Source organism: Dermacentor variabilis, chromosome 1 (genome assembly GCF_050947875.1).
Source record: "Dermacentor variabilis isolate Ectoservices chromosome 1, ASM5094787v1, whole genome shotgun sequence".
NCBI classification, from domain to species: Eukaryota; Metazoa; Arthropoda; class Arachnida; order Ixodida; family Ixodidae; genus Dermacentor; species Dermacentor variabilis.
Genome location: NC_134568.1, coordinates 188,236,755 through 188,252,443, shown reverse-complemented (window position 1 = coordinate 188,252,443; position 15,689 = coordinate 188,236,755). Strand labels below are relative to the sequence as shown.

At 47.8% G+C, this 15,689-nt stretch overlaps 1 protein-coding gene across 2 annotated transcripts in view; it reads left to right on the top strand.

Moving 5' to 3' along the window:
- The window catches only part of LOC142589870 (cell division cycle and apoptosis regulator protein 1-like), a 221,717-nt gene that overhangs the window by 89,002 nt on the left and 117,026 nt on the right, over nt 1–15,689 (top strand). Inside the window, exons 9-10 of one of the 2 annotated variants that reach the window (XM_075701519.1) lie at nt 900–1,209; nt 13,589–13,612. In XM_075701519.1, coding sequence (XP_075557634.1) covers nt 900–1,209; nt 13,589–13,612 — 334 coding nt within the window. The remainder of the gene's footprint in view (nt 1–899; nt 1,210–13,588; nt 13,613–15,689) is intronic. The other variant, XM_075701526.1, reaches the window with a different exon arrangement.

Here is a 15,689-nt window from a genome sequence, read left to right as displayed (position 1 = left end):
CGGTGCACCATCAGTTCGACATGCATCGGCATCTCGTGCCGCAACGATCTGTGTGACGCTTCACATTACATAGATGTTAATGATAGTTGAGTCTGTCCAATTTTTTTCAATTACTTCGGATTGTACCTTTACCCGGTTTAGTATGTTTCTTTTTTCCCACAGTTTTTTCCAAAACATGAATGAGCTTTCACAGTATTTCGCGTGACTAGCACTGCAGCATCAACAGGTGGCAGCGTTTACGCACTGTGATAAGATGGTGTGCTTGGCACTGTGCCAAGGATTCTGTCGCTTGTTAACGTTCACGAGTCTTGCGCTAGTTGCACGAAATTGAAGGTACCCCTGTAGGTGATGGCACACCTTTCTTGGCCATACTCAAGGCAGAATGGCGTAAAACGAACAGGGATGAGATAGAAAAACATGGATGAGCACAGTCTGTGTTTCCATCTCGTCCCTGTTCATTTGCGCCATTCTTCCTTGAGTATGCGTTGCCAACATGCCCAACAGTCAGTATTTCTTGGCCACTTGTGGAATAAAGTCACTTGTTTTCTGTTGAATCTGGTATTTCGAATTCCCAATTATTCGGACATTTGGTAGTCCCCTTCGAGTCAAAATTATCGGTCTGCAACTGTATCACTAAATGATTGAAAGGGGTCCACCCTCTGCACAAACTTGGATGGTGTAAAGGAGTTATGGTGTCGCAAGGTTCACTTAAATCAGTTCTAAACTCACCACAACACCATCATAATGTTAGCAAGTTTGCTGTAGAATGCGTATAGATACGCTAGGTGTCTCAGCTGTCGCTATGACTTTGCTGCAGGCTAACATAGTGCTGTAGGATTTCATTAATGTACTTTGAGCTCATATTGGTTTCATTCCTCCTTTTTCTTTGAATTTTGCAGCAAGCAGCAATACAAGAACTCCAAACAGACGAAGTTCACCCAGTCGCCGTGACCGTGACATGCGGCATGATGACCGACGAGACCGTTACCGAGACCGCAACAGCAGTCGGGATTTTGACAAAGACCGAAGGCCCTATGATCGTAACCAGGACCGGGCATCTGATCGAAGCTCAGATCGAAACCAAGACAGAATGCAAGAGCGTGATCGAGTGCAAGACAGGGATCGCCTCCAAGATCGTGACCGAGATCGAATAATGGACCGTGATCGTATTCAAGACAGGCTGCCTGATCGGGTGCAAGACAGAAATAGGTAATAAAAAATTAAGGGAAAGGTATGCACTAATGTGCATAAAGTGTACCTTTACTGAGGTATAGCATTTGAATATTGCATTGCAATGGTCAAGTACGTAATACACTCAGCTGCCTTACACAAATTTAGGTAGTCTTTTTATTCCACTTCATTTGAATGCCAAAAAAGGTCTATAAATCGTGGTTGCAAACAATACTTTTGGTCTTATATTTATGTTAAAGAGTAGGCTTGTGTGAATATGATGATTACAAGATGTATTTATTGAGGGATGGCTCAAAGGCCTATAATGTGGAATAGGAAAGGGAGGGGAGAGGCGTATTCAGAGCCGTTCTAGGAGCAGCGCGTCCTTGGCGAAAGTCAAGAGCGAGTCCAGAATGACACTGTCGGAATCCATCGAGCCAGTTTTTTTTTTTTTTTTGCAACAGCGTGCCTTCTGGCATAAAGAAATATTTAAACGTGTAGTTACACAATGGATTCTCGGAGGAAGTCCAGCAATGTCCAGTGGTGGGGCCCCAAGATCCAACTGTCTACATCTGGTGGCCGACCTGGGGGTGGTCCACATCGAAGCAGGTGTTTCTGGCGGAGGGCATGTAGAGAAGGGCAAGTCCAGAGGAGGTGCCCAGTGTCCACCTCGCAGACAGGAGCGGGACAGAAGGGGCAGGAATCGCCGATGGAGGCACGGTACTGAGCCGACCACGATCAGGTTACCGCAGGGGTGAGGGCGACACGGAGGCGTAACCTTTGTAACAAGACCTCTTCCCAGCGCGCTAAGCCGCCAGGGAGGTCGGTGCCACACGGTGGGAGAAGTGCTCGCGTGGCGCGCCGAAGGTGTTCTTTTTCTGTGAGGAGCCTTGTCTCCGTAGAGCTGGGGGCCAATTGAAGTGGACGAGAAGTTTTGTTATGGCTCGCTGCATCCACTAAGGCTTGTGTAGGATGTGCATTGCGATGTATCCATTGTACACATACTGTAACAGGTAATTTCTCCACTGTGTCCTGAATCTCCTGGGCCAAAACGTCGGAATTCAGAACACGCCGCAGACAACGGATGGCAGCTGAGGAATCGGTGAAGATGTCAATGTGTCTACTAGAAGGCGGAAGCAGTGGACAGAGGATGGATATTGCGTCTCGGATTGCCAAGAGCTCCGCCTGTGTCGACGGACAGGCAGGGGAGCAAGCATACGAGCAGGTTGCTATTTCTGACAATATTTCCGGACAAGCGATAGCCGTGGTGACGTGATCATCACTCACACTAGCGTCGACATACGCTACATGTCTGCACGAAGAGCTTTCACTCGTAGCTGATGAGCTATTTGCTATTGTACTCGACTCTCTAAGGTGGATCGTGTGTGTATGCGAGTCAGAGGCCGATTGTCCGTAACTTGCTGATAAAGCCATGGTGGTCGTGGCGAGCAGGAATCGCAGGGCATCACTGAACTGTCTGCCATATACTTCTCAAGAGCTGCAGCTTCAGGGATGTTATGGCACTTTGCGGAACGAGCTTGGCGACGCTGGTGGACCAGTTCGTCTAGCGTATTTAATTGTGCTTCGGCCTGGAGTGCGTGAATGGGCGTAATTTGTGGGAGGCCCGTAATAACCCGCATTGCCGCTCGATTGATAGATTCCAAGCGGTCCCATTCTGCTCGTGTCATGTGATGAAACTGGGCTTGGTACATCAATCTTGGCTGTAGCACAGTACGTATGAGGAGGCAGGCGACGGTGGTTGTGGCACCACCTCACTTTTGAGAAATCCTACGGATGAGTTGCAGCATTTGGGATGTCTTCTGACGTGCTGTGCGAATCCAGGGGCCGGCGGAGCCGGAATCGTACAGGTACAGGCCGAGGACTCGGAGTGAGTTGACGATTGGAATTCTGCTTCCGTGCAAGAGAAGGACAATAGGTGTGGTGTTAAACGCACGGTGGCCGCGCGCATTCGCGACCGGAAGCAGAGCAGTCTTTTGAGGCGACAACGTGAGTCCCAGAAAAGAACACCACTCATCTGTAATTGTAAGAGCGAGCTGCAACCTTGTGGCTTGAATTCGGAGAGACGTGTGGACGGTCCAGACTGTGATGTCATCCGCATAAATGAGTGCGTGCAGGTCAGCAATGTCGCCCAATCGCCATGCCAAAGGTAGGAGGCTTATGTTAAAAGGTATGGGGGCCAGCACTGACCCTTGCGGTACACCGCGATGTGGCCGAAAGGATCCCACATTCTCCTTGTTGATGCCGATGGCGAATTCACGAGATGTAAGAAAGGTGTGAATAAACTTGCATATGTGGGCGGGTAAGTGAATCCAGCGTAGCATTTCAACGAGGGCAGCGTGGCTGACGTGGTCGTATGCCTTATGCACATCCATGCCGAGCACGGACCTCACTCGGGTCGATCGGCCACCAATCAAAACCATAGAGGACAAGTGACCTAGGCAGTCTTCTGCACCAAGGTGGGGGCGGAAGCCAACTTGCGACGGATGGTACCAGTGATGTACGTCTAGCCACCACTGGAGTCGGTTAGCCACCATGCGTTCCAACAATTTCCATAATGTACACATAAGAGAAATTGGTCGAAGATTTGATATGTTGTCATGTGGTTTGCCGGGCTTTGGGATGGCGATTATAGCTTCTTGCAGCCAGCGCTCCGGTACTTCTCCTGAGAGCCATGCAGCGTTTAACGAGCTAAGAACGTCTTTCAAGGTGGCTCCTTCTAGGTTTTTAAGCACCTCATAGGTCATGCCGTCAGGACCCGGGGCAGCCTTCAATTTGGCTTGGTCTATTGCAGCGAGAAATTCAGTCACCGTGAACGGAGACTGCATCCCAGCGATAGCGTGAGCTGATGGGAGTGCCCCTGCACTCAGCGGAAGCGTAAATGGGGCGGAGACCACAGGTGGCTGCGTATCATAACCGGGAAATAATGCCTGCGCTATGTTAAATGCAAAGACGTCTGCGGTTTTGCCAGACACGAGGCACGCGCTGGAACGTCACGCGCGTCAGGTGAGCGTCCACCAACTTCCATTGCTTGGAACGTTCTCCAAATTGAAGCGGCACTGGTGGTTGGACCTAGCGAAGAACACCAGGCCAACCAGCGTTGATGTGAGTGGCGGCGTTCGTGGCGTCTAGCTGCAGCTGTCAGCTGACGGTGGCGGAGTTGAGCCTCCACGGAATCTGGGTGTCGGCTAGCATGAACCTCTGCCTGGCGACGCTTCCCCCAAAGCTGTAGGAGTCGAAGATCTGGCGCCGGACGAGATTCCTCGACCCATGACGTTAAAGTGGCTGTTTTGACCGCCGATTGTAACATTGGGATGGGGTCGCATAGAGGGGCGAGAGTGTCCCTTGATAACGAAGCATGAAACATGTCCCATTCGATCACCCTACATTGGCGATGGAGGCGGTCGGTTTTTAGAGGGGCTAAGCCGAGCCGAATGGGATGGTGATCACTCCCTCGGCAGTCCGATTCCCGATGCCAGGTAACTGTCTGATGGCCCAACCACCAGGCCAGGTCCGGTGAATACGGTGGCATTCGTGGGTGGGTGCAACGTCGTATAGGCATGGATACGTCATTAATCAGATTAAAGTTGTTCTGGGTGAGAGTATCAAGGATGAGACGTCCACGTTCACTAGACACAGAGTACCCCCACTTACGGTGAGGAGCATTGAAATCACCGACGATGAGAATAGGACAGCCAGGATTATGGTGCCTGTCCCTAGTGAGGACGCACATAACACGACACAAGCACAATAGCACACTGAGAGAGTTGCACCTTTATAGCCACGACCTCTTGCCACACAGTGCACCATGTCACCATAGGTATAGCCATCTGAACAAGGGAGGTACGAACATATATAGCTGCTTTGCCTTGTTTGTCTCCTGACAGGCACGCACGGCGATCTGGGATGGAAGGTGTTGCGTAGCTAGTAAACCCCGAGATTCGAGGAAGAGAGTTCTGCTCCTGCAGGAGGAACGCCCAAGCTTGAAGTGAGCCCAAGCGAATGCGTTCTCGGAGCTCGCCAACCTTGTTAGCGAGACCTCGACAGTTCCATTGAATTACATATAAAGGCGGGTTGGAGGCCATTGTGGCAGCCATCATAATAAGTGCTCCGCAAGAGTGGCAGTTAGGGCCTGTAACTGTTGCACAACATAACGCAGAAGCGATGCCGGGTCGGAGGAGAGTTTAGGCGCAGGTTCACACACAGACGCAATACCTGACGCCGGCACTGGTGAATGACATTTATGAGGCGTTTGTGCCGCGGATGACCTATTTGTTGTTGACGAAGTGTTTGCAGTGACAAGGCGGTTGCGGCGAGAGTTGAGTTTGGATAATTCCGTTTGCAATCTTTCGATGTTGCGATCAATGTCACCCAATTCCTTTTGAAGTTTCTCCTGGGCTGTTGTAGACGTGCGATGCCTGCGACGAGTCCGGTAAGTAACATCACTGTAAGTTGCCTGAGGAGTAGATACCTCCTTAGATGATGAAAGGTCATCTTCCTCGATGGCTTCATCCTCTTCTGTTAGCGGAGCAAAGCGGTTGGGAGACACCAACAGGTCCTGGGTATGGGGAGTAGGGCGAAAAGTGCGAACGCCGCATTTACTTTTCTGAGCCTTACGTTTCGTTGGGCAAGCGCGATCCGTTATTGAGTGGTCATTGGATTTGCATAGACCATATCGAAATGCTTGGGAGGTGTTTGGCTCATTTGTCTGCACCGGAGCGGGGTTAGGGCACGATGCACGCATGTGGCCTTGTTGTAGGCACTGGTAACAGTATACTATGCTTGGGCGGTATGAAACGAGGTCGAAGGGCGCACCCATTGTAGATAAACCGTTTAAGTGGGGTAGCGGGTCCTGAAACTGTTACCAGGCATGTGCGACCACGTCCTAGGTAGCGGGCTAGCAGCATGTGATGAGTGTCACAAGTCAAGTCGTGTAGGGTTTCCGGCGGTTCGTCGGGAGCGACCCCTGTTACCACGTAGCGAGAGATGTCCGTGCCAGAGAGCAAGTATGCTTGAATTGGGCAAGACGCGTCCATTGGAAAGGGTGATTGCTGTCAATGTGCACAGGGCACACACTTTCTCTAAGGACGGCACCCACACAGACACCGTGTTGGAGGCCCGGTGATACGTGTAGCCTGAGAAGCCCGTCACGGTGACGCAAGAAGCGAGCGTCTTCTGAAAGGTCCTCATAGGGATGTCTTCTATGTTGTAGACTTCCTTCTGGTCTAATTTACTCCTTATAGAATGACACTCGCACCACCCTCAGGTGGTGGTCCTGCTGCTGAGCGGGTCGCTGGCACTCCCGAAACAGGTGGACTGCGGATGGCCACGGATAGCGATGTGGCTCCTGGACACGTGTGTGTTTCGAGAGCCCTGTGATGATGTGGAGAGCTGATCATTGGAGTACCTCTAGCTGTGTCCAGTGCCGAGCAAGCAGGTCATAACAGCGTGCTCCGTATATCGCTCGGGAGGTCAGCAAAGCACTAACAAGTTTTTGGCATACATCGGTACCAGCACAGCCCATGCGGAAACAGATTCATTTTATGAGGTGCATAGTGTTGTGCCATGTCCAACAAAGGTCTGCGAGCCACGCATCCGCTGTGCCTGTGTAGTCAATTGGTATCCTGAGACTGCACACCGATTTTTCCGTTCGCTGCAGTGTTTTGCCTCCGAGAGTGAGCGCGAGGGCTGCTTTGTCCTGCATTGAACCTGGGATCACCACATATGTTGTCTTCTCTGGAGATGGCTGCATGCCAGTTTGTGGCAGGTAGTGGTCAATAACGTGAAGTGCCGCCTGCAGGGTCTCCTGCTGGTCATCAATTGGTCGTGATGCAGTCCATAACTTGATGTTTACTGTGAATCCCAGTTCCGAAATAGCCTCCAGTCGCTCAGCCAGGCCTATCATAGTAAAATTAAAGAGGAGGGGTGACAGTATGGAGCCTTGTGGGACACCCGCCATATTTGGGTAAACCTCCCCATCGCCTCCATCTACCCATATGGAAAAAGTGCAATCCTGAAGGAAGGAACGCACAAAGTTGAGGGGGCGGCCTGTGATTCCGTCCCTCTCTGCTGTCTCGATGATTCCCTCATGGGTCAGTGTCAAAAGCTTTACAGAGGTCCACTGCCACAAGGATGCTCGAGTGGCTATTTGTGCGACCGACTGTTTTTTGACGCAGTACACCTTCCCTCACAAACAGGAGGCTGTCATGAGTGCCAAGGTTTGGCTGAAACTCTGTCTGTGCTGGATGGAAGTGACCCTCGGTTTCTAGAAAGTGAAATATGCGTATCTGGGCCATTCGCTCCACCACCTTCCACTTAGTAAGTGAGAGAGATACAGGGCGCATGTTCGACAGTACATCTAGTTGTTTGTTTGCTTTCGGTATGGGTGTGACTATCAAATGCTTCCATCCTGCTGGGATTTCGTAGTTGGCCCACACTGTGTTAATCTCATCGAGAAGTTGCTTCTTTGCGTATTCTTCAAGATTCCTCAGAGCTGCCGACATCACGGCGTCACGGCCTTATGCGCTGCGCGCTTTGATGGAAGAAAGTGCCTGTTTGAGCTTGAAGAGTGAGAATGGGGCCTGGAGGCCCTTATCAGTAATAGGTGGTGTTTTCCGGTAAATGTCGGCGTTCGAGGGCATCGACGGTTGGGGAAAAACGTCTTGGCAGCATCATCTTGTAGCTGGCTGACTGACTGGCCAGTTTTGGGCAAGATGTTCGAAATAGCACTGCGGGTTTTACGCTGATCTGTCATAGCATTGAATGTGTGCCGTACCTTATGGAGGCCAGTCCTTTCGTTGAATGATGAGCAGTGGTGGCTCCAACGTTTCCGATACAGGCGCTTGGCATATCTTCTAGCGACAGCAGTGCGACGTCCAAGTCGCACATAGTCACGATGTCGTCGGCCATTGTCTGCGTACGTCAACTGTGCTCGCTTGCGCGCATTCGTGCACGAATGCGCTCTTGAGTTGCTCCGCAAATGCTCTTCTGTAGGCATCCCATCTGATCGTGTGCACAGTGCACCCAGCTGCAAGCTTTCGTCCCACGTTCAATGTAATCCACAGAGGATAGCGGTCGCTGCCCCAGGCGTCTGGATCGCATCGCCAGTCTTTCACGTAGGCTGGTGTGGACAACGTCGGGTCAGGGTTCATATTACATTGTCCGCTATGTAGGGCGGCGCGGGTGGTGTAGTCGGTGTCATTAGCGAGCTTTAAGTCAGCTGACTCCGTGGCATCTGCAAGTGCCGTTCCACGGGGCGTGTGATAATCATAGCCCCACTGCGGATGCTTGGTGTTGACATCGCCACCTATCAGGAAGTTGTCGTTTGGGTAACGTCTCCGCAGAGCGTGAATTCATGTGAACGAGCCGCGTGTGCGGGTGATAACTTCCGGGCGCATGTATACCAATACTAGCACTGCATTGTGCTTTGCAATCTTCCAATGGACAGCCACCACCTCCTGCACGGCAGTTGAGTACTGAGAAGTGTCAATCTGCGTTTGCAGAGCGTCTGTGCAGAGACAGACGCTTGTCCCTGTATCACAAATTCGTTGGCTGCACTGGTGATACCATTGGGCTGCGGATTTCGGGGTCATTTCCTGTTTCGATGCTCTATTGATGGTTGGTAGTAACCATTGAACTGTTGTAGTGTCCCATCTATGCCATTAATCTCTTGAAGTAAAAGTGCCAGGGGGTGTCCAACACAGTCAAACAAGAGGTTCAGTTCTGTCGCACAGGTGCCGAGCCGATTGGTTGGTTCGGTTGGCGTCGTCAAAGCTGATTGTCCCTGTTGTTGTTCATGGTCGTCAGATAAAGGTAGCTTTGATGACCTGAACTCGGTCATCAATGCAGCTGTAGCCATGCATTAAGTTTAGCAAGGCTGCCCGCTGGTGCCTAAAAGCGGCCATAAAATGGCCTACAAGCAACGCATCTTTTCGAGGCTTGTCTCAACGCATGGCCGATGCGACACCGATGAAAAGGATGTGTGACAGAAGAAGGTGAAACGCAAACAGCACGCGTAACCGTCAAAAAGAGTCGGAGGGCCAGGAATAGATGTGCGCTTGCATCTGAACCGGAAGTTGATTTCCCAGTGTGAATATAAATTTTCTGCTTTGAAGCGAAGTCGAAGAAAATAGTAATTAGTGTTAGATAATTTCTGCCCCTGTCACACGGGCACCCGCAAAATCCTTTTAATGAGGGAGATGTACACTCAGTGTCAGACGGTTGCCCTTCCACTAAGGGAATTCAATGGAGCTTTTGGTCAAGGAAAATTGGCGATACCCCTCAGTGGATGAAGCACGCACTCTCGTGCCCATACTGGTTGTTGTAAAACTGCAAATTTAATTATTATTTGCATTAAAATTAACGTTGCGTGTGTTTATAGCATTTCTACTGAATTAAAAGTTTGATCAAAATTCAGCCACAGTTATGCTTGCTGCTGCACAATACTCTCGACCTAGGGTGCTTGGTGCCATGTTTCTCTCGTCTTTCAGGGCACTTACATGAAAACAGAATCGGGTCGAGTTGATTTGTCAAGCTAGAATATGCCGGTTGAGTTCGTGTAAATGCTGCCAGTTGAGCTGAACAAGCGTCGAGTCAGGCTCAGTCAGCCCGACTGCTTGGGGTAGGTTGACCCAGCCCGACCCATTTGCAGTGTGCATGTAAATGCGGACGAGTCTAGTCCGTCAGCGCCGAGACTTGCGCAAAACCACTGTTATGCCGCGATTTAGGTGCCGGTAGCAGGAATAGTATCAGGACAAGGCCAGGACAAGGCCAGGACAAGCACTGTGCAGTGCAATGTCTTCGTAGCAGTAAGACCCATGAAGACGGACGCCATCAGGAACTAGAAGCACAGTTGAAACACATTGGATGTCTCGGCTTGACGCTGTGTGCCGTCATTGTCCAACCTCATCTGAAGCAAGTTCATGTAAACGTGGTCACGTTGGGATCAGTCAACCCGATTTTTTACTCAACCCGCTCGTGTCTGGTTCATGTAAACGTAGCCTTTATCGTGCCAGCCGTGCAGTGGTCGGTGTGGTCGCTCATGACTGACACTGGCACAGTACACAAAAAAAGGAAAGCTCACAAGGTCACCGTCCTTGAAATGTTGCGATTTGAGTATTTAGGTAGCAGCAGTTCGAGTCACAGAATGCAGAGCCTACTTGCCAGGCAGCAACGAAACACATGGGTAAGTACAGGGTGGCTAGAGTCACTGTCAGCACTACTATTTTAGTGAGTGCACATTATTTTTAACGAGTTGTATGTTTCTTGCATCAAATATATTGAATAATATATATCTACACTTTGAAGGTTCAACTCCCATAGGAAATCTTGCGCCCTCTTATCCTAAAGGAGTTCGTGCGTGCCTTTGGGACATGGGTATTCAAAGTGAATAGTTCGAATAGTTCGAATAATTGTAGAATTTGCATAAAACCTTGACACAAAAGCCAGATGCTGATACTAAGAAAAGTTGGTTCTTCAAAAAAATAAAAATAAAGTGGAACAGGTTCATCTCTGGAGTCTATTTATTTTCGAAGTGCTGTCAATCGGATATTTTCATTCAAAAATTCAAGTTTAACATTTCTTAACACTCTAGCAGCAGAGAAAATTTGCTTACAAGCTCTTTCTCACTGTTGTGCTTCATTCTACACTCTTAGGGAAGTGTACACCCTTTGGGGTGTATATTTGCCACACAACAATAATCGTCATCTGCCTTGCTTGCGTCTCCTTTCTTGAAAATTCCCGCTACTTTCCTGTCCAGAATGCTCTGTCATACTGAAAATGCGCATGCCGTTCATGACTTGGAAGTACCAGGGTCGCAGCGTTAAAGAAAGGAAATGCAGACAAGACAGATGACGATTATTGTTGTGTGGCAATATACAGCCCAAAAGGTGTAATTTCGTGTAAGAGTTTACTTCAAATTTTCTCGTGGTTGAAACCGCGAGACCATTTTGCGTTCACCTGTTGTGCGCGGTCGTGATGCTGTGAAGTGCAACCTTAACTGCACTATGGTTTATGCTGTGGTGCACAAATTCAGCTTGGATGTTTTCCGGCTGCACGTTAGCTTAACTTGTTCCATTCTGCAAGCACACAGATGAACGTGGTAGGCACACTTGCTGCTTTTGCAGTCCTCAGTGCTGCTCGTGCGCATGGTCTGTAGACTGATCACCGATCAGCAGCAAACTTTCTGCGACAGTTCTGCGTCCATCCCTGCTCCTGCCTTGGCTGTTAGGCCTAACCAGCATCGTTTGCTGGGTGTTGGCCACCAAAATTAGTTTAATGTTGTGTTGCCACAAATCTATTCATAGATATGTTTAAATAATATCTGTGAATAATCAGGCATGTGCAGAAATCAGTAGGTGACGGTAAATGAATTTGCCTTGTCTTATGGCCTATGAGCTATTCGATGTGACTTATGGACAAAAACAAAGCTGTTATTTATACATGTGGTAAAAATCTTGGCAGTAAAAATTTACAACACAGTGCAAATTTCGCATTGAGGTGTGGTTTCACATCAATGCGGCCTGCGATGCCATGAAACCAGCTTTAGGGCAAAGTTCTCGATCATCAGCATCGCTGAAGAAGGGTAGACCAGAGCTGCCGGCCAAATATACGACGTGGATGATTTGTGCATCCACGAATGGAGACTGCTTTAGCAAAGATTTTGAAGTTGTATGCAGTTATATCCGCTGGTTATACATGCAGAGTTTATTTCTTTCCGGGGTGTGGTTTGCTGCTTATACGTGGAAAAAGATTGTATGTTCATTTGTGTCGATTGAAAACTTTGAATACTGAAATTCAAGACGAAGGGAATATAGAATAGCATATTCGGCATAATATTAGATTTAATATTCAAACATACTGAATATTCACACAAGCTTATTAAGTAGTTGTGCAGTGTTGAGCAAACATCAAGTTCACTTGTTTTCTCTGTGTTGCTGTTTGTATACTTTTTCTAGAAAGAAAACCTTGAAACATTTTTAAAAAGTCCATGTGATGGCCAGTTTAAACATTGAGATAGCGCTACTGTCCGATATTCTGCAAATGAGTTAACTTTTGCCATGCTTGCCAGTCCCATTAAAGTGACTGTGCCTCTATTAAGCTCTGACCATACACAGCTGTCAGGATGCACTAGCACACATTGCATTTCATTGTGTTGCAGCCGTTTGGAGAAAAGATGCCAGAGCGCCATGTTGAAAGTTTTTGAGTTGCCATGTAAAGCAGCATCTTCAAAATGACACTCAAGCAAGTTGATTTATAATTTGTTTTTCCTTTTTAGAAGACCTTAAGGCACTCCTATTAGTTCAACTGCCACTTGATGTGATTGCTGCAACCTTGGTAGAACCTGTAGTGGCTTTGGCTTCAGTGTAGCATCATACATCACTTGGGCTGGGCATCGACATAGTATCAAACATCAGTGATGGCTGTGCCCCTGTGCTGACTACGCTTAACTCGTTCCAGTAGTGATGTTGGCTTACTGTGCTCATGTGAGGTCGAGTCACGTGGGCGGGCCACCTATGTCATGCTGGTGAATATTATCCAATGGTAGCTCCCAGCGTTGCCACACAACATGCTCTGCACACCTGATGCCAGAAGCACCGAGACATGATGGGGCATATGTTGACACATTCTGATAGCTGTGTATGGTTGGGGCTTTATTGTGGTTGCTGCAACATTTGTGTTGGCTGCTACTCTTCTAGCACCATATTCTACTACTAATATTTTTCTCATAAGTTGTACGGACACCCCTTGCTGGCTGCTGGGCGAATGATTGGCTGTGGTACATGACATGGTCCAATCTCTCGGGCACGCGCTCGGCACGCTCAGCAATCAGAGATAGCCTGGTTTCACGGGAAAAAGATTAAACCTTGAATGTTGTGGTCTCGGTGTTTTTTTCAAGGGCCACGGCTGAGTTAGAAAACCCATATTCCCAGAGTTGTCATAAACTGTCATTAGCAAATTCAATTGACCTCTAACCTTAATTAATGGGATTGACAACTTACCAGAATGTGTCATACGATGTTGGTAAAAATGAAAAGGACATGCTTTATAGTGGCAGGATCACACATGTTTGTGATTTAAATAGTAATTGTCATTTTAAATTGTCACAGTCTCGAATAGCAGCATGTTGTGATGCTCAACTGTAGAATTTTGCACTAGCATTATACTAGCCTCACCATGTGAGAACAGATGATTGTATGTCTCTTATGTGTTATAAAGTGCAGTATAATTTGTGTTTAGAAATGCATTTGTGTATTTTATAGACATTTGAACTTTTTTCATGCGTATTACAATGCAAAGAAGGTCAACATTTTCATACGGTGCTGCCACCATGGCGTCTATTGCATGGTGGCGTGTGTGAGAAAATTCTTGTAAAAAAATTTTTACGCTTTCTGCGTTACAGCTTCAGGATTGGGCACTCTGGACGGTGAGCTTTCCTTTGTATTAACCCTTTAAGGATAGTAATAAATGCGAGATTTAAAAAAAAATAATATAGTATTTTTTATTCGTGGAAGCTATTTAGATATGGTCTAAAAAGCATATCCACACTTGTAATTTGCACAAAAAAAGGCGTAGTTTATTTGAAAACAAAAATAATGAAAACAATACTGCTGAGACCTCTTATAACGTAACCACTTGCAGTGCATGATCGGATAGGATGCGGATTTTTCTGACTCACGTTTATCTTCCCATTGAACTCAATGTGTATGCATACTGCTTATAGTGCAGCTGTGTAAGACAAAGTACTGGTTATAATGCGGTTGCCCGGAAACCTCGCAGACAAGCAGGGTAGCGAGCACGCTTCTCAATGAGGTGTGCTGGCCAAGTGGAGAACTAGGAGGGCTATGCAGAAAAGGAGGAGAAGTGGAACAAACAAATAAACAAGGAATGGAGCTGGGGAAAAAAAAGATACATAGAACTGTGTCCCGAAAAAAAGTTTAAACTGAGTCCTCAAAATTTATCAGTGGGGAACATTGTCTACACATGTGCTTTCGCCATTCCTACCAGTATATGCACCTACAAACTTTTGCTATACACTTGTAAGGTAATTGCTGCCTGATCACCCACAAATTCGCTTCATGCGTGCTGCTGTTAGTGCAACCCGTGTGTGTGATCTCATGCCAGATCAACGTGTATTCATCTATGGGTATGAACGTATATCAAAGCAAGCTTCCCGTAATCACATGCTACCTGACACCCCCGCCCGCTAGGCCTAACCAGCACAGTCTCATAGGGAGTCAGCGGCCAAAGGTGCGTTTGGGGCAGAGTCAATGAAATGCTTCGCAGTAGCTGTATGGCACTAAGAAAATTGAGGAACCACATCGCTAACGAAAGTGAGGGCACGTTCCAGTCGTATGCTTTGATTACCTGACACATGCAGCTGCTTGGTGTACATGTTTTGCACTCACATGCCTTCGAAAAATTTTGTTTTGCTTATAGTGTGCAAATTCATGACTCCAGTGACTTACATTATAAGTAGTCTATGCTGTAGTACCATGTAACAGAAGATGGGCTTCACTGTACACAAGCATCTTCTGGGACTCATGTTCTAGAATAGAAAAACATTTTTTGCATAAAATAGCAAGTGCAGTGAAGGCATCTTCTCAATGAAAGCGAGAAAGAGCTTCTGTCGTCTCAATCCTCAGAGCTCTGTTGTTGTATACAACAGATGGAAACATGGTGTCACTGTCATCAGAGCTGAGATAGAGAGCCTATGACTCACCAGAGTAGGTTGATACCAGTTCTGCATTACTTCCACTTGAGGACGATGAAGTTTCAGAAAGCACACATTTTCTTTCTGTATCAACACCACGTGCTGAAAGACTGGTGCTTTCCACAGGGGCTGCTATATTTAAGTTGAGTGTAGCCAGCACAACAGCAAGCCTTCCCTTAAAGAATTCATCTTTGCTGAACGTTGCGCGCCATGTGGTGTTGTTTTCTACAAATGCATTGAAATGAGTGAGCCAAAGATGTATACGTATTGGGCCAAGCATTTATGGGTGAGCTTGGATCATTTTCTGAATTTTCTGCAAATAAACCCTTGGCAAGCTGAGCAAGCCTTCCGTACAGAAAGGGTTAAAGGAAATTATCGCCACGAATATTGGTTGTCAGTCTTTATAAGTGCTGGTAGCATGTTGGCAGTTTTATAGTCATGGAGGAAGATAGACAGGAGTGCCTACTTGTCTATGTTGCAGTGCATTTGGAGCGTCCAGTCAATGTCCCAGCATTGCACTGCGACACGCCTAGCTTTGTACAGTGCTCTCTTCTACTACTGGCCTCCTCTCTTCACCGCATCTTTTTAACAGGCTCTCTCCCCTACCTTTACTTGCCGTGGTGGTGTAGTGGCTATGACGCGCTACTAAGCCCGAGCGCACAGGATTGAATCTCGGCCACTGTGGCCACATTTCAACCGGGGTGAAATGCAAAAGCTCCTGTGGTACCGGGCATTGGGTGCACATTAAAAACCCCAGGTGTTTACAATTAATCCGGAGTCCCTCACTACG